This window comes from Taurulus bubalis, assembly GCF_910589615.1.
Source record: "Taurulus bubalis genome assembly, chromosome: 7".
Classification (NCBI taxonomy): domain Eukaryota; kingdom Metazoa; phylum Chordata; class Actinopteri; order Perciformes; family Cottidae; genus Taurulus; species Taurulus bubalis.
In genome coordinates, this window is record NC_136595.1 from 17,860,590 (window position 1) to 17,883,019 (window position 22,430).

The 22,430-nt window shown below is 40.5% G+C and overlaps 1 protein-coding gene across 1 annotated transcript in view; it reads right to left on the reverse strand.

Moving 5' to 3' along the window:
• The window catches only part of LOC306739396 (ankyrin repeat domain-containing protein 13C-like), a 26,011-nt gene extending 5,158 nt beyond the window's left edge, over window positions 1-20,853 (reverse strand). Inside the window, exons 1-9 of the mRNA XM_079221405.1 lie at window positions 20,460-20,853; window positions 18,111-18,152; window positions 12,189-12,293; window positions 6,905-6,990; window positions 6,006-6,051; window positions 5,070-5,136; window positions 3,635-3,779; window positions 2,922-3,053; window positions 1,869-2,030 (exon numbers count right to left, since the gene is read on the reverse strand). Coding sequence (XP_079077531.1) covers window positions 1,869-2,030; window positions 2,922-3,053; window positions 3,635-3,779; window positions 5,070-5,136; window positions 6,006-6,051; window positions 6,905-6,990; window positions 12,189-12,293; window positions 18,111-18,152; window positions 20,460-20,838 — 1,164 coding nt within the window. The 5' untranslated portion in view covers window positions 20,839-20,853. The remainder of the gene's footprint in view (window positions 1-1,868; window positions 2,031-2,921; window positions 3,054-3,634; window positions 3,780-5,069; window positions 5,137-6,005; window positions 6,052-6,904; window positions 6,991-12,188; window positions 12,294-18,110; window positions 18,153-20,459) is intronic.
• Between the last annotated feature and the right edge of the window lie 1,577 nt (window positions 20,854-22,430).

Below are 22,430 nucleotides of genomic sequence, written 5' to 3' on the forward strand. Positions count from 1 at the left end.
CTGCTAAAATGAACGCAGTGTCCCAATGTTCACACTGAATCACACCAGCTGATCTCTCCTTTGTGAGCAGTAAATAAGGCACTAGGGCAGAATAATGTAGAACAATGTGGATGATGAGACACCTGACTGTACCAAGAGTCAGCTGTGTGTAGCGTGAATACAAACGATGTATCGATTTCTTCGTTCCCACCTACACTGAAATCATCACAGATGTTTTGCCGTTTTCACCGTGGGCTGCGGCCCTGCGAAGTGCTCGCTCACCCTGTATGTATCAGCTCTGGCGTGTTGTTGTGACGAAGACATAGTACACGCAGCCTGCCGAAGCCTGATCTGCCGGTATGCCGGTCCCACCCCTCCATCATTCCATTGCACCGGGGGTTTAAGCCTTCATCCATGTGATCAATAGTGTCGAGCCCGGTTAAAAAGCCCCCCACGCTTCCCTGAGTCCACACGCGCAGATCTGACCCGCTCTCCTCCACTGCTGTAAACACCGCTACGTCACCACAGCTGCTATTTTTCCTCTCACTGACTTTCCATGCATTATTTTCCGCTGAGATGGAAGGAGAAACTATTTGCACATTGATACCAAGACATACTAAATTACACTTTAAAACACGAGTGGGCACGGTTTTAAATGAGTGTAAACACACTGACAGACAACAGAGGACCCTGTGACGAGACAAAGCCCAGCACAGAACAAGGGGGAGTAGACAAAACAACCAGTTAAAAAGGCACCCATTGAGTGTTTACAGGCTTTGACTTTGCCACTGGCTTTATGGTCAGTGTAAAGACAAGAGCTTGCTAAGCAAACTCTAGAACGTACTAGAGTGAAGGGATGGTGGGAGGTAGAGTCATCCCTGCGAATGTGAAGGTGCAGCTTTGTAGCTTCAATCTACCACTAGGTGGCTGTGCTGGGACTCAGGTCCATGCATAGTGGATGAGGAGGGGATACTGTCTCAGTGAGGGGTCGAGGGCAGATTTTCATTCTGTTTTCATGTCAAAAACAAATAAAACATGAAAGAAGCAACAGCACGAGAGGAATGTTTCAATAAACCATGCAAAGTTGATTGACAGGTTGTGGCGTGATCTCCATGCTGTTTCTACAGGATTTATGTTTGTACAGTTACAGTAGTGAGAACTGTGAGGTTTATTCTGTCTGAGACTCAAGCCCTACCCCAAGGTTCCAGCGGGACAGGACAGTTTCAGGACTGGACTGTTGGTTACGCTGCAGGTGCAAGTAAACAGCATGTTTATCAACAGAGCAATGCGCCACTTGGTTTACCTCGCAGTGAGTCATAGTTACTTTAAATGTGCATCTTTGCTCCAAGTATACAGCTGCACTCAATTCATTCTTCTATATTTTACAGAGAAAACCTCTAAGACTGACTTCTTTTTTATGTCAAAGATTCATCGATGTCTGTGACTATCTGTCACAGTTTGGCCAATAGAAGGCAACAGAAAAAAAGGTGCAAGTTGAACCAGGTTAGACCGACTCTACTTTGACTAATCTTCTGTGGAAGGGCAAACAGGAAAACAGCAAAGAGACTTTTGGTTCCTCTAGTTTTACCGGTTTTGCAATATGTTTGTCAGTGCGGGAGTCAGGAAAGATTATGTGGCTTCTTTTAAGAATGCCATGGTGGATGTTAGTCATTGGATCCTGTGTAACAGGTTATCAACACGCAGGTTTCCAGTAGCAATCTATGATAGGACGTTTGCGATGTGATGCTTCATGGGGCCTTATAAACGCAATAATCAGATCATGGGTGAAGATAGGAGGGCATTGTGGACTGAGGCTGTACATTTGATTCTCTGCTTTCTCCGTCACACTGCTGAATTGAATTAACAATCATATTAGAAGCCCCACTCACCTCAAAGTTCTGCTCTATGAGATTCCCTCCTTTGCTCAGGCTCTCCATGATGGCTTTGTTCCTCAAGATGTCCTCCTCGCTCAGATGCTCCCGTCGCTTCCTGGACTCGAGCACCAGGCCGTTCACAGAGTAAAAGTCTGCCAGAAAGTTTCCCACGCGCTCCTGGAGGTAGAGGAAACAGTTAGATAAGGCTGTCTCACCAATTTCCCTTTTAAACATGTCAAGAGGACGGAGAGCTATAGCCTCATAACTTATCCGCCGCCTTAATGCCGCCTGCTCTGCCTGTGTTGTTGTTCAAATCTGAGCCTATCACCTGTGGTTCCTTCCTCAGGTTATCATTGATTTATTTACGGTCTTTGCTGCCTGCTATGGGAGACTTAGAGCAGAAAATATCATCAGGGAAGTGAACGGAGTCTACAGCAATGAATAGCAGAACTGTGGTTCTGAAACAAGAGTTATGATCGGCTTATGGGGTGAGATCGCAAGAAGGCACAGAGAAGCAACATGTACAGGACAGGCTAATAACATATTAAGGTGATCAAATTGGTTTACCTATAAAGATGGAAAGAAAAGTAAAAATGAACAAAAGTCAAACTATTGCTAATTTAACTGATATATTTACTTGCCTGCATTATTGCTTTCAAAGTAAAAGTAAAAGTAAAAAGTTTCTGTTGATTTGTTTAAATCAGCACAACTAGCACAGAACACTTTCCAGACCAGACCTAATATTTTATGCCTTTTCATTTGTCAATGTTTTTCAGGTCAAACATGTAAGGGTTCAACAGTCTGGGTTCCTTTTGAGTAAACCAAGCTGAAAACCATCATTTCTTGGAACCGATGTTTCACATAATCTGAAATATACGTTCTGATATTTATCAGTGTAGCTTCCATTTCCTGCCTTACACAGAGAATTATTGAAATTCCCAACTTTCTGTCTGGGTCAAGCTCATAGAAATTCCAGAAATTACCCATCCAGGTGAAACCCTGTGACCCACAGCTGACTTTAGAAAAGATGGTAGTCGGGTGTGTAATATCATGATAAGAACAACTGACCGTCTTGTCCTCTCGGAACAGCCAGCCGGTCTGCGCCCTGGAGAAGGTGATGGACTTGGTAGAGAGAGTTGCAGAGTACACGTCGCTGCTCATCAGTATGTCCACTTCCTCCTCTGTCTCCATCTCGGACTCCTGAAAATACAGGACAGTGTTGCAAATATGTAGAAATACTGTCATTTACTGAAAAAAGTCATGGTTGATTTTATTCGCGTATTTTATTCTCTCACATTTATGCCCCACTACTAAAAAATGGGTTAGAATAGAAATTTCCAGTATGTTGTTCTTTATAACCAAAGGTTTGGTAATGTGGTAAAGCTAAAACCATTAAACGATTAGTCAATTTACAGAAAATGTATCTGCAACCATTTTGACAATCAATTCATCCATAGAATAATTTTCCAAGCAAAAACAGCTTCTTAAATGCTTTACTTGGTCTCAGGTGACTGCAAAAGCATCAGTACCTCATACAACCACACTTCAAAACACCCTAGTTATCTCTTTCAACTGTTAGTTGGAATAAAACAAACATATTTTATAACATATTGGAAAATATATCTTGACAAAATCATGAAACAAGAGAATATTTGGCAGGTTAAGTTGATAATGAAAATAATTGCCGGTTGCCTCCCTAAGTGTGGGTTGTTATGAACACTGCACACTTCAGGGGCTGCAAGTGAGTCTTTTAGTCTTGTGTCAGCATGCGTCTCACACACCTCATGGTGTATCCGCTGGTAGACTTTCTGTTCGTTGTCCAGCACAACAAAAGACTCGGAGGGGATGGCGTTGCCATTGAAGATGAAACTGAGGTCCCCGCGTTGACACTTCATGTCTGTGAAGTCTATCAGGGTAGTGTCCAATCTACACTCAAAAACACACACATATTCACAAACAGAGAGTCGGTTTAGTATGGGAACTTTAGACACATGACAGAAGAACACAGACAGCACAACAAACAAACAAACAAACAAACTACTGTAAAAGAGCTGCACCGAGTTCAACTGTGGCCACCACTGATCAGCAAACAGTGTCAAAACTGTGAATGAAAAGGAAAAAACTGTGATGTCACACCTTTGCTCTGAGAGTTTAGAGACAATGTGTATGGTAATCATTGCCACGGGAGACCAGCAGCACATTTCAGGAATCTTTCTTTCCACTCAAAGTGGGTCGTCATGGAATGAGATAGCAAAGAGAATAGCTGATCTGCTTTTGAAAACCAGGCACAAAGTGGTAGGTGCTCTGTGTAGGTATGACAGGCCTGACGCACCGTAGCACTAGAATGTAAATGAACTTGCTGTGACAGTTCTTTATTTTGCTCTCTCTCTCTCTGCAACTCCAGGATAACAAGAGGGCATTTTGAATACCAAATTAGACAGCCAGGAGCCGTTTCAGAGAACAATGACGCGCTCCAGCATGAAGATACTCAACACACTCTTATGAGCCGACTTCATTCCTCAAATGAGTTGATATGTTATGATACGCAAATACAGAAGCATGTGTATGTGCTGAATAAAGGGCTGCCAGGGTTTGTATACGATATAATACAAATGGAACCCAAGTGTTGATGTGCTGAACCGGTGGGCTGTTGAACGCTGCTTGGTGTTAGATTTTTGCCCACAGCACCAGGAAACACAACATGGTGGATTATTGCGGTAGATTAATTGTTGTGACTTTGTGTCAGCTTCCCTTTGACTGTATACAAATTTCTAGGCAGCACATCACAGTAACGCTCCTTCTATGAGACCTCTGACATACATTGAAAACCCACAGAAGTAAAAGATCTGTGTGCAGAAGCATCGCCGTTCAGTTTCCTCATACTGCTGGGCACCAATTTCCTAATCTAGTTAACCAAATCAGATTGAGGGGAGAAAACGGGGAGGTAGAGAGAATGGAGAGAGGAGAAATAGGAGAGAGGTTGTTATGAGCAGATGACGGATGAAGTAGTTAGACTCGAAAGTAATAAAATACCTTGATAAAAAGGTGTCTAAAAAAAAAATACCGTTTAATTTAATGTGATTTCCATATGTTAGGGATCTTATTCATTTTGGCTCAAGACCACAACATATAATCGTGTTACCAAGCAGCTGTTGAGCCGTCTTTCTTTGTCTTCAAACATCACACAAATACAATACATATTTTGACAGGACTTGCCTGATGTTGAGGCCCTGCTTGTAGATCTTACATGCATCTGAAGGTAGGATTCTGGAGAGCAAAGGCACTGCAACATGAAAAGAAACAGTAAGGACACGTGAAACAACGGCTAAATTTAGAAATCTCACTCAATAATAAAGACCATCATCCTCCTCAAAGCCTCAGTAGCATAACGCTCTGTAGACTAGACAGCTGTATGGCCTGTAGGTCTGTAGCTAAATATCGTATTAATCCTTGAAGTAACTAAAAGACAGACACTTTCCTTGCTGCTCCATCATGGCATAAAATGCCAGAGGTACAGTGAAGGACTACACTGAAACATCCCTGTGACTGTCTCAGATCTGTGAGACTGTGTTGTTTTAAACCAGATGCTTCTCTTAGCACATACATCCTAATCTCTCTCACTTGCAAATAATTTACTTTCTACACAAATTCCATTACAAATACACTGTTATGCAAGCGGTTTACATTGAGTTGACAACATGCAGTCATTACATAATCATGTCCACCTTGTCAATAATTCACACTGACAGTGAGTACGCAGAATTCTGTCCTAGCTCACACTCTGAGGCCCGACTTGTGTCGACTAAGCAAATGCTGCTACACCAGTTCCAGAAGGTACATTTAGTCACTCTATACATTTCATCTGCTTTCTCTAACAGATTAGCAGGTCAATGTGTAAATGCAGGGCAGCTGGAGGCCCAATTCTGCTTCTGGTATAAGCAGATACTCCTGAGATAATCATAAAAGGAGAGATTTTACATTAGAAGATAGTCTGTCCATTCATGTCCAGCAGGGAAAGTCATTTTCAGCTCATGCCCTTTATGGCACAGATTAACACTCACTAACCAGACAGACGTTGGCAGATTCCATCACATTTTCCTGTCACTATACATTCTTCTGTTGTAAGACAGCGGAAAGTGTCGCTTTACTCACCCCAGCTTTGGAAGTCCCAGTGAAGCTCCAAGTAAAAGTCTCCAAGCTTGAAGTGAAGACAAATACAAGTGAAACTACATGAATGGAAAAGATGGAAATACAGGGCTATTTGTAATAGAAAACATTTCATTGTGTTATTGAAGCTCTTTTGACAAAAACAAGTAAATAGATTATTTTAAATGACCTCTCATCTCGTAAGGAAAGAGCCTGGAAGACATTCAAATTATGCAGTAAAAAGTATATAATAAATACCCACGATTGTACACAACATTTTTCGACATCGTCATGGTGACATTAGTATTTATACCATTTCAAGCCCTTACAGTCTTTCACACTCAACCATTTACCAAGTGACGTCAGTGAGTCCCTCAGGGCTCAGGGTTTCAGGCTTTGAGGGTTTGAGGCTTTAGGGCGGACATTGGGATTGGGCCTTTATGTCCATCCATAACAAATCATGCCTGACTTACACAACTCAATAAAGCCTAATTATTCAGTGAGATACTAAAATGGAATTAAATCTCATCACCACCACTATTGGTCTCAATGTGGCATTCGGTGATGATGTCTGGCTGGTGAGAAATCATCACCTTACAGAGTTATATAATCTTTGAGATGATAATGACGCAGAAACACCTCATCTCTGCCTCATAATAGGAAGGATCCCATCCTGTCAAACACAGGCTGTTATACAACTGGTAACGACAAATTTCACATTAAGACTGAATCTTATATATGATAGGGACCCCTTTAATTGTAGTTAAAAACTCACTGGGTTTTAGATAGTTTGGCCTCTATTGGACTTGTATTCGCCCACCTGTTCACTTGCTACCTCTCTTGTGAGGTTGGAGTTGAAAAGTACAAAAAACAGCATCCAGACATCAGGAGTAAGGACCACTTACTTCTTTCAAGGCTGTCAGCAGCTTGGGTCTCTTGTCCTCCACAGTCTCCCTGGACTGTTGCTTCAGCTTCCTCAACAGCGCTGTGACTGAAGGACAAAAAGGGAAGAAGAAAAAAAAAGCATGAGTGAGACCAAAAGGCATATTTGTCAGCACGGAAAATGTAAAAAGACGTGTATTGGAGAAATGGGATTTGTTCCCATAACGGCTGACTGTGAATCACTTTTGCTTTTATGGAATTGGATCCAGCCACTTAACTTGGTCCAAGAACATTTATTCACTAAATTCAAAAACTAATTTCTACACCATATTGCTCTCATCTTGGCATCATTCTTTGCATGACATGCAAGGCAGCTTCTCCTTAATCATGATTAGTTGACTGAGGAAAGAAAATAGCAAGTATACATAATGTAAAGTTCATATCACAAAGACTAAAACCAATGTGAAGGTGCCAAAATGAATGCTGCCTTAAATGTAGCACTGGTCAGGAAAGTAAAGGTTTATGTTTATGCCTGTGTGAATCTACTGTGAGTCACCATCATTGTTTTAGGAGTTGTCTCGCTATGCATATCCTGTCAGTAATGTGACAAGCTTAAGGCAAATATCAGAAGTTTACAGTTAACGATGGCTTTCGGCTTAGAGATACGCTGACTTCCCGGGGCCAGATGGGACACTCCCAGCAGCAGCGGGTCGATCCCTGCACACTGCCTGCAGGGATCAAAACGTTTCCAGGAAGGGCAATAAAGGGCAACGTCAACGAGCCCGGCAGGTATGGAGCTTCCTCTAAATGAGTTGCGCTTTTAACCACCAAGACAACCTGAGGGAGCGACGTACTCACAACAAGCATCCACAGCTCTTTGGCCCTCTAGCTGTACTGTCTTCTTCATGCAAAAGAGAACAGGACTAAGAGGAAAAGATCCACACCCAACTAGCAAACATAAATGTTATTTACTGTTGTTAACGGGAATGGGAGCGCTGACATACTTGTGTTGCATTACTGAAGCAAGGAGGGGATTAAATGACGACATGACTGTGCCACTTATAAACTAATGGAAACGGTAATAAACAAATGGTGACACCCAGACGTCCCGACATTTGAATAAGACTAAAAGCAATAAAGGACATATGGCATTAACATTAGGTTTAAGTAAGTTCTGTGCTCCATGTGCTGAGTCAACATACACTAACAGGTCGTACATATTGTCTTATTGAGGCAGTGCGGAGGACTTGATGGTCAAACACGGCCAAACGAGAGTATAGGGCAGCCATGCAATACACACGCACACGCACACACACAAACCCACTAATGCTTATGACGACACACATGCCAATTGACACAGACACGAGTACAGGACGTGCTCCGGCTGCCTAATGAGGGTGGACACGGTCGGGATGGGGCTCCTCCTGATCCTCGCTGCCTCTCAGCAGGACAAGCAAAAAAAAGTACAATCTCACCATCTGCTCACTGGCCAGCAAATCCAACAAAGGCCGACAAACCAATGCCGACCTCTTTAACACTAAACCAAACTGACTCTCCACACTGGAGTTAATTCACTGAGATAATGATTAGGGCGCTTATCGGACTTTAATTAGACGAGTGATCTCAATAATTTCACCTGCACACATTAATGAAAAGAGACAGTCAAGACTCTTTGTATTTACATCACCACAATCTGAAACTACTTAACAATTAGGACATGGATTTAACTGGACAACTGCTGCTGACAGGTCTCCAACAGTCAATATTGACTCAGGTACGCTGGAGACACTGTCGTAGTCTAAAGCAGGCAGGCAGCAAACAGTATATAATATCAATATGAATCAAGTAAAAAATATCTCAACGTACTGAAGCATTGCCAATACATTTTTACAAGGAATCTAAAAAGACTCAAAACGGCCATATTAGCACACAGGCAGGGGAGCTCTTAATGTGTGATTAAATCCGTAAACTGCTTTATTAGGAAAGGAAAAATTATTTACTTCAGCTTTAGCATGGGGGATGTATAATATTTAGTTTTAATATAATTTTTCGAGAAGTGTTTATGCTTTTTAAATGAAAATGTGACTTGATACTAGAGCTGTAGAAATACTACAGTACAGTTTAGTCACCAACATACAATGTATTTACAATATTACAAATCTCTCAAACGTTGGGTGTTTCCTTATTGGCTGTAAGTGGACAAACTGATACTGATACGACTTTGGCCAGCTCACCCGGCCAACCCAAATGCTCTTCTGGGAAGTTAATTAAACAGCCATACTCCCCATGGTCTTTAAGGGACAATTCATTTAACTACAAATCACAGTGGTGAAAAGGACAACACTTCCTTTTTGATGCTGTCAATCAGAGATATCTGGTGGCTTTGATACCACAAACAGGATGATAACGATAACAATATGAAGAACCAAATTCCATCGTTTTCTATCATGTGATCTTATAATTTTTACAATATAGTTCAATGTTCTTTAAATGGAGCTACAATGAAAAACACAAGGCAAGAAACAATGAAAGCAGTTCCCCGTCTAATTAACACCAACACGACTGTGGCAGCCTACAAATGAACTCTTGATACAGAAAACCCAGTTGTGAGAGTGGAAGGACAGAAATAGCTTTTATTGAACCAAAACAGACAACAAAAACTATTTCTGAGTAAGGTTTTGCCTCCTTGTTGAAATGATAAAGCTCCGTTGACAAATACATCAAAAGCACAAACAAATGTCGGTTGACAAATGGAAATTAATCACACGTTAGCTAAACATAGCGCCGTGAGAGCACCGAGTTAGGATTTGTTTTTAATTAATCATAAACTGACTTCATGGGGAAACCAGACCTCTATAACTAAATTTAATGATGTTACATTTTCCATTTTGCGAGTTTTCAGAAGTGTCCAAACCAGAACATATGCCTTCCTGTAAATCAGACAAAGGTCTCAGGTCTCCACTTCCCTCACAGACAGCACATTTCTCCTTTAATGTAATTGTGGCAGGCAGGTGACATTATTTATGTGGAAGGCCGAGTGGGACTGTTTGGACCAACATTAAAGAACACAAAGAGTTTAAGAGGTTTAAAGTACAACAACAACAGTAGCCCTCTGTGGCAGAGTCCCTATTGTCGGCTGAGTCAGGGAATAGGCAAACTGACCTCGAGTACCTGTCTGCTATAGGTTGAGCCTGTGCTTATCTCCTGATCTCCTACAGCGCTCTGGCCTACACACTCTTCTCCCTGGCTCCCATCCAGGGAGAGCAGGTACAAGTCTGGGTGAAATGTCTCTTTCCCTGAACGTCCCAGAGGTCTTCAAATCACTCCTACTTTGATCCCTCGCATGGTGCACATATTTTCCTTAAGTTTTCCTAACAATGAAAACAATAACTTCTACTTTGAGCGTTAAAATAATTCCAGGTCTTGAAATCTGATCCAGGAAGTCCAGTTTGAGTGAGGTAAGGAGGGGCTTATTTTCACAACCTCAGTTTCAATCCCTTCCATATTTCACATTTGCTGATGAAGACTGTGAGATGTGTTTGAAAGCCTTACAAAAAGCAAGGAAGTGTATTTAAGTTGAGATAATTTTGTCCCACAGTAAACAATAACTTCCATGCGTCTTACTGAAAAATAAATACCTTTCATATTCTTGATATGAGACTTAATTGCATTAGTGTTTAGTTATGAAGTACTTTTAATTACTTTCATAATACAACCACTTTACCAAAATCTGCCTATCCTACTACTTACCTTCAGTCAGATACTTTCTGTTTTTCTCAAGATTTCTTTTGACAATATTCAGACACAAGTGGAAAACATGCTGCATTCGGCACGCAAAAGCAATGGTGACTGTAGCAACCGCAAGTTAAACACAATATGTCATGTAGCTGCATGGCACTTTTGTCTGTACAAGCTAGACGAGGTGAGGACCTGTCAATAGTAAAGTAAAATAGTGCTACAGTGTTCATGAAAGGCTTCAGTCAGTAGAGACACTTGTAAACCTGTTACGGTAAGGTAAGTGGCATTACAGAGTTAGAGGATGCAGTCAAAGGAGACACTTTAGTCTGCTCAATGTTGGTGCCAAGTGGCAGCGCTAATAAGCCCCAACTATTTCATTCTGCTGGACTTAAAAGTCTTCTGGACAACTGCATTCTGTCTTTGAGCTCTATCATAGTCATAGACCCCTACTGGGTATTTCAGATATGATACCAAAAAGAAAAAAAACACGCATTTTATGAAGGATCCTATCACTGCAAAACAAAGACATTGACCTTCAGTCCTCTCACAGCACAATCATCTGTTCAACCATGACCTGCTACCCTGCCTGCTCAGGTATTTAAAGACAATGGAAAAGACAAAAAAAATAAAAAATGATGACTCATTTGAAATGACAAAAAGGGTTTTCATGTTTATGTGAATTAGAGGGATTTTAAAAATGAAGAATTGCTGTTTTTCCCCCCCTATGTTTTGCCTTTTTAATAATAAGCATGATGTTGCATCCCCACTTGCCTTTTACCAACTCAGTCTGGCTGTAGTTTTGTAGCAATAGTGATGTCATTCATTTTAACACATATTTAGATTCTCATCACTGCTACAGAGCTCCACCACACAGAACAAAACCTCAGGCCTTCCTGTTACCATTATAAAAGTATCAAGAGCTTGAAATAGATAGTGGACAAAATACACAAGTCACATAAAAGTAGGCTTTGAGATATAGGAAAAACTATACAGTCTTAAAAGGTCTATTTCAGAGAAGACGATAACTGTTCAATATTCAATGTTAAAAATGAAACCGCCAGTGTACAAAGGTGTTGCTAAACACCCAGTACTGATAAAAACTAACATGATTGGTTTCACTTGCATGATTTTTTTTAAAAAGGCCCTGGTTACAACTAAACATGGATATATCAATTTGAAATAAAAATGTATCTTTAAAATATTAAAAACATTTTTAAATCAAAGTTTGAGCAACCATGAACTGTGGGCGAAAACATGGGCGAGACAGGGGCTTGAGCATAGTCATTCTATGAGGGGAGAGAGAGCCTTCTAATGAATTGCCTTTCATCGAAGCACAAAAGCCAGAGGGCCTTGAGGAATGTTCCCTCGCTCTCTGAGGGACAAAATAGGCAAACCAGCATCATGGCCGGCAGTGCAGGCGGTGCCAGGGACAGTTGATCGGATCTATTCTCACCCCACATTAAATGGGCACATTTCAGTAAATGTGCCTAGTGACCAACATCAACTCAGTATATGTTTGGGGTCTCAGTTTATTGCCAAGAAGTGCCTCTCAGTCAGTCGGATACTTACTCATTTGTCGATCTCCGTAGCTTATGGCCTCAGCAAGGGGGCTCCATCCCTGAGCATTCTTCACCTTCACTGGTGCATTGTGGGCCAGCAGTAGGTGGGCACACTCTATTAGAGGGACGGGAAGACAGTCAGATAGGTAGATACTTACATGAATCATAACAACTCTCTTTAAATGAGAAGTTATATTAATGAAGTCATAATTAAGACAAACAAATACTACAGTATGCAAATAAAAGACAAGCACCAAAAACAACTCAAAGATGGAGAAAAGAATGTGCCTCACAAACATGAGTTGGTAGATGCTCACATAATAAAAAGGTCTGGGTTTTTTTGTGGAGTCTTAAATCCCTGGAATATAACAACAGTCAACATTTATGTGTGTGTATTAAAATCTGTAAAAGGTTCTGCTTCAAAGAGGTAAGCAGTAAAGCAACATCAAAAGTGGATTTATTTCTCTGACCACCAATTAAAACCCTGTCTGCAGCTTTCTGATAAACAGGGGGCACTGGAGAAATGTTTAATTTGGGTAATAAAGAGAGAGGTGAAGTACGAACAAATTTCTCTGAAGTGATGGTTGAATCAAGCATCAAAAGGAGTCTCAGGGACAACTCACAGGTACCAAGGGTTTTTCTTTTTTTGGCACAGAAGAAAAGTGGTGCGATATTAAGCAGAAAGGGCCACTATTAAATGCCAAACACCAATGGGTGAACAAGCTTTAATGACTTTCATCATTTTACTGTCTGGTGTCCTGATGCTACACATCCACAACGCATGAAAACAAAAGGTCAAGATTATTATGTGTTTGGCTTCAAATGTGCATATAGGACAACAACAACAAAAATCGACAAGATCCTCAAACTAATTTACGTTGAGACGGACCCAACATCCCACAATTCTCAGGAGTGGCTTTTTCTCATCACTTTATCATTTAATTAATAATCAAGGCCCAAGAAACACATTTTAACTCCATGCCAACACTGCGCCCAGCTCTAATTTTGTGTCCAGCTCATATTCACAAGATGAACCAACCAAAAAGGAATATTAAGACACTACTACCTTGGTTTTTCCTTAGTGTTCCCTGTTCCTGCACAAATGCTAGCATCCTTCTGTTAAATCTGATCACACTTCTTTCATTGTTTTGTTTCATCAGAACATGTATCCCATCACTTTACAGTATATTTTAGATACAAAGGTTGTCTGACTGCTGTAAAATATGCGATACAAGCTGAAGTTGTTTCCTGTAGTCACATCGACGATAACAAAAATAATCCTGGTTTTATAGAGGAGCAAATTGCGTGTAGGATTGACATGTCAGCTGACCCATTAGCCAAAGAGCAATATGGGACCAACTGTTACACAATACTCAGCATTCAACTTTTTAATCTATACTGCTAAAACATGTGGAAGGATTCTCAGGAATAAAATGGTGCTGTGCTTGAATTCCATCAATGGGACATCAGCCAAAGAGCTTCATCACTCTTTCAATGGCAAGATCAGCAGTAAGTGCAGCGCTTTATCCCTTCACTCCCTGGGCAGCCTGTCAACAAACTACAGCAAGCCAAAAATCAAGCCTGTTGTTCCGGCTCAGCTGTCAGTTTTGTTGTGACATCATTCATTATATTGTTGGCGTCTGTACGACTCTGTCTCAGTGCCGGGCAGGAGCTGTCACAGTCACAGGCCTGGGAACACAGGCAAACTCCTAACTGTCTGCTCCAGAGTGTATATGTAGGACTCTCACTTGATGGGGCGGGATTATTATCGTTTTTTGACCGGCCTTTTCAACAATCGTTTGCGCTGACAAAAGCCAATATAGAAGCTCTCAATACAAGCCTTTTTTCACTGGAAACCTTTGAGCCAACCCTATTAGTCTTTTATACAAATTCAAACTGGTTACTGCCCTCATGTTCAGACTTGTTTCTCTGCTTAACATCAGGATGGAAACTATAAAAAGAAAACTGCCTCAAGTGGTGTATTCACAGAGCCAACATGGTTCCTAGAACTAGAAATAATAACTTCTGCCTTTTGAAAAGAGAACGTAACACACACGGTAGCAGCAGTGTCACATAGTCTCGAATAGCACATCACCCCTCTGATCTACATACTCCATGTTTTATTAATGACAAAGAGGCCAGGGTCTCATGCATTCTTCATGAAAGAGAGGAATACATTTTTAAACTCTTCCCAATTAAAAACATTATCCACACAACAAAGAGGAATGTGGCTATCTCAGGAGTGTAGTTACAGGAAATGTGTGTTGTGACAGCACCTAAAGCACTTATCGGTAGTCTACATTCTTTACAGATGCAATTATCAGCAACACAGTGGCTCTAACGTCCAACTTGCTTCCATGTGGAAGCATGGCAAATAAATCAAAATGAACAAAGGCAGGCTGAAGGGAAGACCAGGGGAGCAGCTTAGGTACAAGGACACGGCTCATGACTAGTCTGAATTTGTTTTATTGTGAAATGTCTGCCCAACCCTATTCCATGTCATTTGCATGTTAAGCTCCGACTATTGTCCTTATCCAATGCTCAGCACTTGCGTTGATTAAGTAAAGTTGCTGCGTTGGCACTAGAAAGGGTGGATGTAACTGTAGAGTGCCTTGCATCAGCAAACAAAAAAACAAAACCTCTGTCTTTATGCATTTGTTTGATCTGTAGCCTGGCTTGGGGTGGAGCAGCTGATTATAGAGGTCTATGTTGAGAAAATACAGACGGCCATGTGCAGGAGCATTTGCTTTCCGATATAAGCCCTGTATTCCATCTGGCCTTTGACCTATATAACGCTCTGCTAAAACCAATGATTGTGTAATAATCATGGGTACATTTAGCATACATTATATAACCATGAAGACAACGGCCGGGCCATGTGTCCTGACCTGCCAACCCGCTAGCGTCTGGTAAGGCTTCAGACTTCCAGGTACTCAGAGTAGCCTGTCTGCTTTTGGGTACTAACCAATATAGATTTTTTTTATTTTTGTGATTGGAATCACAATAATGTATGTACACATGGGTTAAAACATTTGTTTGCTATACTTAAATGTGTTCAATGTTTGTTCTACTGATTAACATTATTATATCTATATAAATCTAGAGTAATCTCGGAGCAAAGATTACAATTCTAAGAGTTAGTAAATTATGACTTGGGAAAGATTCTAATTTTGAGTCAGAACTATTCAATAACTTCAACTCTACAATTATTATTTAACATAGTTGCTGTTTGGTGTGCGCTGGTGAACTAGGAGTTACTGGTTCACGTCCACGGCATCTGCCAGCTGCCAGCAAAATACCAACAACGGTTTTCTGGCCATGGACTAACCAATTAATGTAGTTGTCTCAGCTCTATATCCTATACTACAGTATTAGTAATTAATACTGTAAGTATTAGTAATATGCATGTGTTTTTTGAAGGGTTTCCTCTGTTATGTACTCGTAGTAAGCTGGTAAACAATAATCAAACAGATGCAGGTGATATATTTGAATCAAATTGTAAATATATACCTGGATACATTAACAATTAGCCGTCAACTCTAAAGCAGTGGTTTGCTGTCTGATTCAATCTGTAATGCATTAGTGAAAGTATTGAAAGGAAGTCTCCGTGTGGGTTTCTGGGTTAATTGCATGAGCAGCAGCTGTATGGAGGTCCTGCTCAAGACACATACGATACAACTCTAACAGAGGAGTGAAGGAGGCAGAGCTGGTTGGAGAAATAAAGTGCTAATCTATTGCTTCACTACGTGCAGTGGCTACAGATGGAGCACTTGACAAAAGGCTCTGTGGGCTGTTAAAACCCCCACCATCACCACCCAGTCGGATCCAGGCCGAGTACATCTATGAAATGGCTTTTTCGCTCACTTCCTCCCCATCGATCACACACTCAGTGACCGAATCAAACAGCAGTTGAAGAATCCCATTGTTAAAGTCTCTTTAATGTTTCATGGTTTGCTTTGCAGATTATCCCAAACCAATGTTATTCTTAATGTACATAGTGAGACTCTAATGTCCTCTCCTGATTTAACGGGCTGCTCTTTTTTTGTGATAACCTGATGAAATGTGCTTTTGTGCAGTTTCAGAGGAAGACTAGCCCCGCCAGAGGGGCTGTTTAGCTCCAAACACTTTCTAGGTTGTTATCTCTGAAACCAATTTAAAATATCTAGTGATTGTATCTTTGTGGCCAAGGGAACAGATGTCACAACCCCTGGACAAAAGGAAAACATGTTCGGTCCTTTGAGGGTGGCATGACAGGAAACAGACTTTAGGAAAAAGCCGTGTTTATCTTATACCTCTAAATATGTCAAAACAAAACTGGTTGTGAAATACAGTAATAAGTGCACTGCAAGTTTCAATTTACAGCAAGTTTCTTTCACACAGAATGCGTTCAGGACAAATATAATGAGTTAGAAAGTGAGCATAAATTAAAAGAGAAAAATCCATTGTTGTTCGTTCATTCATTTATGTATCATTTATTCTGGGGGGTTTTCCATTTTAATAATTTTGTTTTGTCTACTTCAATTAACAATGAGACAAATCACAGAAAAATTAGGCGATTGAAAGAAAATTAAAAAGCAATTATTAATAGAATTCCAGTTTAAGCAAAAAATGCCGCCCTCCAAAAATGGCTTTATGTTTAGTGTTGGTCAGACAAAACTAAACTTTTAAAGAGGTCATCTTAGGCTATGAAAAACGCATCCCTGTCCTTACTAGTCTGGTAAATAATAAACACATGCATCACGCCATACACAAAGAGAGCCTTGTCCTCTCCATCCCCATAGACCAGCCACACCCAGACTATGATCTCATGCTGTAGCCTTCAGCCTGTCTGGTCTCAGCCTCCCTGGAGGACTGGCTAGCAGCTCAGGCAGATAGGCAACCTCATTAGCACAATAAATTCCATAGTGTCCCATCCGCTACTACACTTCAGCAGTCCAATGTCTGGATTACCGATAGGCAGTGTCAGGGCTTCACTTCGTTGACAGGGCTTGAACTTGAATGTGAAATCAATTGAAAGCCATGCTCCAATGACAGACATTAAACAAATGAAAATGTGCAGAGCAAGTAACCTATGCTTAAATTGTTCCCTGAGAACCTGCTGCAGAAGAGGGGAGATTCATCTTTCAATACCATGTTCTGAAGTCTCTTTGCATTGCATAAATATTGTATGCACACGCTTTCAGTCCAACCTGTGCAATTCAGCTAAGAACAAAATAATTTACAGACTTCTACAGAGCCTTGTTGCATCATGGGATATTCATCTTCTACTCCCAACTGATTGTTATTCTAGAGTGTGTTACATAAACACTCAATGTTACACTTTTCTAATTTCCCTACTGGGACAATACACATAGCTGTCCCATTTGTGATATCTTTATCACAACTGATTCAAACTAATAATGGAGTAAACTTTTCAGGACAAGAAAACAAATAATAGCTCACGAAGCAAATATTATGGAAGTTGAAAATTACATGTCTCATCTCAACTAATAACTTGAGTCACCGGGCGCAAACTAAAGTCTTTGAGTCAGCGGTGGAACATCAATCAGAATGAGACTTTAGCCACTGAGAGGATCCTATTTCTTGCAGTATCATCATTTTCCAATCCACACTGATTAAATATGTTCTTTCTCTTTCATTTATGAAATAGAACAAAAGGCCATGAGAGAATAAAAGAGAGAAAACATATTTTCTTCAGTATTCTGTTTTTGACCAGGCAATAATTCAACAATTGGGGTGGGATTTGTGTACTGATCAGTTACAAATGGTCTAAGATCAAGGTGCTTAGCCAGACAAATGCACACACAAAAGGCGAGAAAACAAACTGAAACATACAGAAACGGAAACAAAAACAACAGCAAAGAGATTAAATTAGAAAGTAGCAGAGACAAATAACAAACCACATGGAGGTGCATCTTTAAACATTACTCACCTTTGTTTCCCATCATAACGGCAAGATGCAATGGTGTGTTTCCTGAAGAGGAGAAGAAGAAAAATGAATGTCAGATGCTTTTGGTAATCACAATAACAAAGGACAGTCTAAGCACTGTGCCTCTGCCTGGTGAATTAGATGTTTAAATTAGGAGGCAAAATCCAATAAATTCTACATGATATGGTAAGTATATGCCTTTTGAGTGTTCCCCTACCGTGACAATCAATATTATATTATGTATTAACCTACTGCATCCCCAAAATATGCTGCATTTTGATTCCGGGTAAAGCTACAATACAGCAGTTCTGAGTTTGTTGCACCACAGAAAAATGTGTTATTAACTAGAATACAAAGAAAAAGTTTATAAAATAAGGGTTTTTAAATTATGCTAATAGTTTTTGAAACTATAACAAATCGTGGACGATGGTTGATAACATGTACAGTTACAGTTTATGACATGCTGGCCATCACACTGCTGCGCGCTACTTTTGCAGAGTGCTAAAGCACATGCTCAATAGGCAGAGCATGCGCCCCAGAGCCTTAAGTCGGCCAGAACCGCTGATGCCATGTGCTCTAGTTTTTATACAGTGTTAGGGTTCATGCTAAGGATGGCTCCTGTGCTTCATTGAGTCATAATTTCAGGCCTGAACAAAATCCTTAACACAAGTCAGGTGTGGAGATGCACAGTTTTTTCCCCCCAGGATATGAAATGTGCTTCATAAGCATGGGAGAACCCTTCAAGGGGAAGCCAAATGGCCCAGTCAGCTCCTTCAGGCTTCTTTTCCAGGGAGAGAGCGCCGTGGGCAATCATCCAGAGACAAGAGGGCCTGCCTAGAAGCCCTGACATACGTGAAAATCCAAGCTGGGAATCAGCTAGCAGTTCCACTACATGTCGTGATAAACAGAGACACCAAGATGTCAATGAAGGTGGATGGAATTTAATTTGTATTAGCAATGTGGCTTTCCAAAATCAGTATACTGGTTGCTCTAATCCAGATCATAGTGTCAACAGTTTTCATTGGCAGAATTTCTTCTGCAAAACGTTTGAAAAATGTAGCGCAGAATGTTCAGTCTAATTACCTATTACAAATATTTTGAATATAAAATTGTTTTATCTCATTCATCGAGAAAAAAAAAAAAATCAAAAAATGAATGGTTCCAGCTTCTTAAATGTGACAATGTTCTGTTTTTCACCGTTTATGTCACTGAAAATGTAATCTTACATTTTGTTGGACGGACAAATTATTTAAAAACATATTTTTCAGTATTCTATTATTTGATATTTTGCAGACACAGATTAATACAAAATGTGTCTGAATAATCAATGATAAAATAATGGTTGCAGCCTATTAGACTGGACAACTAAAAACACTAGAGCTAATTAAAGATATTGAATGGTTTGATACAACTACTGGTACAGTAAGTGAGAGGAAGGTCTTTTTGTGATGTGGATGAATTGATCAATCAATAATCACATCATTAGAACCATTAACTGTGTGTATATGTTGGGCTAATTGTTAATCAAGCTCTATGTCTTCATTTGTAAACATGCAAACTAATACTAATGACATAATGTGACAGTGGAAGATAAACTAATGTGTGTGTGTGTGTGTGTGTGTGTGTGTGTGTGTGTGTGTGTGTGTAAACGCACACAAACAGCTGCCACTGAACCCTACCGACCCTCAAGAAGATGGACAAACCCCTCTAACAATACAGGCTCAAGTTCCATAACAACACCAGAGGCAAATGCCCCGTCTGACACCTTGTTGCTTTACTATGTCAGAGCTTTGATTTGAAGACAGACCACATTCCTGGGCTGACACCGAGCACAAGTACAGGTCATCTTTTGTCTCAGCACGTGAACCGGAACAACACAATCGTGTTGTTAGTTCAGGGAGGGCTTCTGTCGAAATGGTGGTGTTATCTGAGCCGACTTTGCCCTGCAGAAGAGGTGCTATCAGTCTGGGAAAGATCTTGCAAATAAACCCTAAATACATACAATGACCAACTTCTAATGAGCTTTTATCAAAGATGGCTTATCTTAGAGGGTTTCTGTGACTAGATCTGATTAGATCTTATGAATGACAGTGCTCTAGTGGGAGAGGAGGCGTTGAAGCAAAGCCATCCTTCTTACATACTCCACTGTCCTGTTGACTTGAGGGCATTGGATTTGGGGTGGTCAAAATACTCCTCATTCTGGCCTTGGCGGGGAGAAGCCTCGCCTACTCGGGACCGGTGGCCTGTAATCTCACTAAATCAAGCCTCGCTGGACCAAAAAACGGGTGGATCGTGATCAGAGCTGAGGTCCTGCCCACAGGGGCCGAGAGATGAGCAGCTTGCTCGACTCACCGTGGAAATCTTTCTGGGCGATATTCTGCGTCCGTATGAGTGAGGACAGGCGTCGGACGTCTCCTTTGAACACACATTCATGCACCGGGAAGTCCTGCCCGGTTCGGATAATGGGGTTTTTGTTGTTGTCATCGATAACATCCGACGTTGACAGCGTGTTGGTGTTCGCGTTGATCTGCGATTGTTGGTGCTGCTGCTGCTGAGTGGATGAAGACTTGATTAACTTGTGATTGCTGAAGATTTTACTCGCCCTGCTCTTGTTGTTGGTCTTGGAGGCGGTGAACGTCCCGGTGGCAGCCTCCTCGTCTGGCTCCAGTAAATCCTCGTCCTTGCTCGGCCTGTGGTCCTTGCGCAGGGAGCGGATCTTCTCTCCGGTCATTTTCGAAACAGTTATGGTAGCAGAGGGTGTCGTCGCTGACGATGACCCTCCCGCGGGTTGAACTGATGCGATTCGCCAGTTGGAAGTCCTCACGTAAACACGCTGGAAACTGCACAACTTGTAAACACACACGTAATCCTCAAGCGAACAGGCAGCTTGACGACGAACAAGCAGCGACTTCCTATCACTGGCTTACTGTGAAAACAAACACTTCACCGTCCTCCTATTTTTTTCAAACTACCTCCAGTTAACTAGTACGGACTACGGAGGATTCGTCTTCCGCCTCGTAGTATCGCGAGAGTTCAGTAAAGGTTACTAATGGCCACGAGCCAACGCATATTCCCTGAATACATTTGTCCCTGGGTAACAAAGAAATTGAGGACGGCTACTTCTATATTTTACAGCTATAGCAACTACAGTTCCTTTTCTGGTCATGATTTTAAATACTCTTCATTGTTTATTTATTGCCAACACATACAGTACAAATATAACAGTTTGAGTCCATAAATACCAACTTTACACACCTTACACCAATATTAAAATACAAATAAAAACCAAATATTTCACCACATTCTTTACAATTTCCTTCGGATAAGGAAGATTCCCCGAGCTAAACAAAGTATTTACGCTTACTCTTATGTAAGTGAGTCTGTCCAGACCCAAACAATCCAAAAAGCTCTGATGTCTAAATTCTCAATAATGGAGCATCTACACATAGTGAAACATTACCTCTCCTGGCGTAAGGAAGTCTAAAGTCCTTAAGTTTAGTCTGTTTCAATCTTTGTATATAGACCTCCGGATATATTCTAAGCACAAGGAATTTGACACTTGACTTTGGTATCAATTAAACATCTCCTGCAAACAATTGTATAACATCCTTCAATAAGTGTTGAATCTTTGGACAGTCCCATAGACAGTAAAAAAGAGTACCTTTCTCATTACGATTATTTAGCTCAAACAGCTGTAAACATTAGCAAACATAAGATGCAGTTGTATAGGGGTTGAGAAGAACATATTCATTAACATTGTAATTTATACCTTGTATTCATTGTCTGTTTTAGAGAATCCTGTACATACTATTTGATTGTCTTATAAGGTATATACAGTACATATATTCCATCAAAAAAAAACTTATCAAACTCACAATATTTGCTCCCTTTCATCGTGTAATAACATGACACTAAGGGGAGGCATTCTGCATAATGAGTACTTTTACTTTTAATACTTTAGTTCATTTTCTTATAATACTTCTACTTTTTCACAAGTAAGTGAATGATAAAGTATCTTTACATTAGAAAATAACCTGAATATGTCTTCCCCCACTGCTTGTTTATACACAGCATATGGGTGGAATAAGTATTACTTCAAGTACATAAACATTATCAATAAAATATACTTAAAACAATATGTACTCTTTTACAGAAAGTACCTTTATGAGAGTGTATTACATATCACATCATTGACTTGTTAATATAACTTATACGTCAAAGCTTTAGTGGCATTTCAATGCTGTTAGGAGTGCATCTTACTTTCACTATTTTATACTCTTAAGGTTTATATTCTTATCATTCACTTACATCAACGTTCCAATT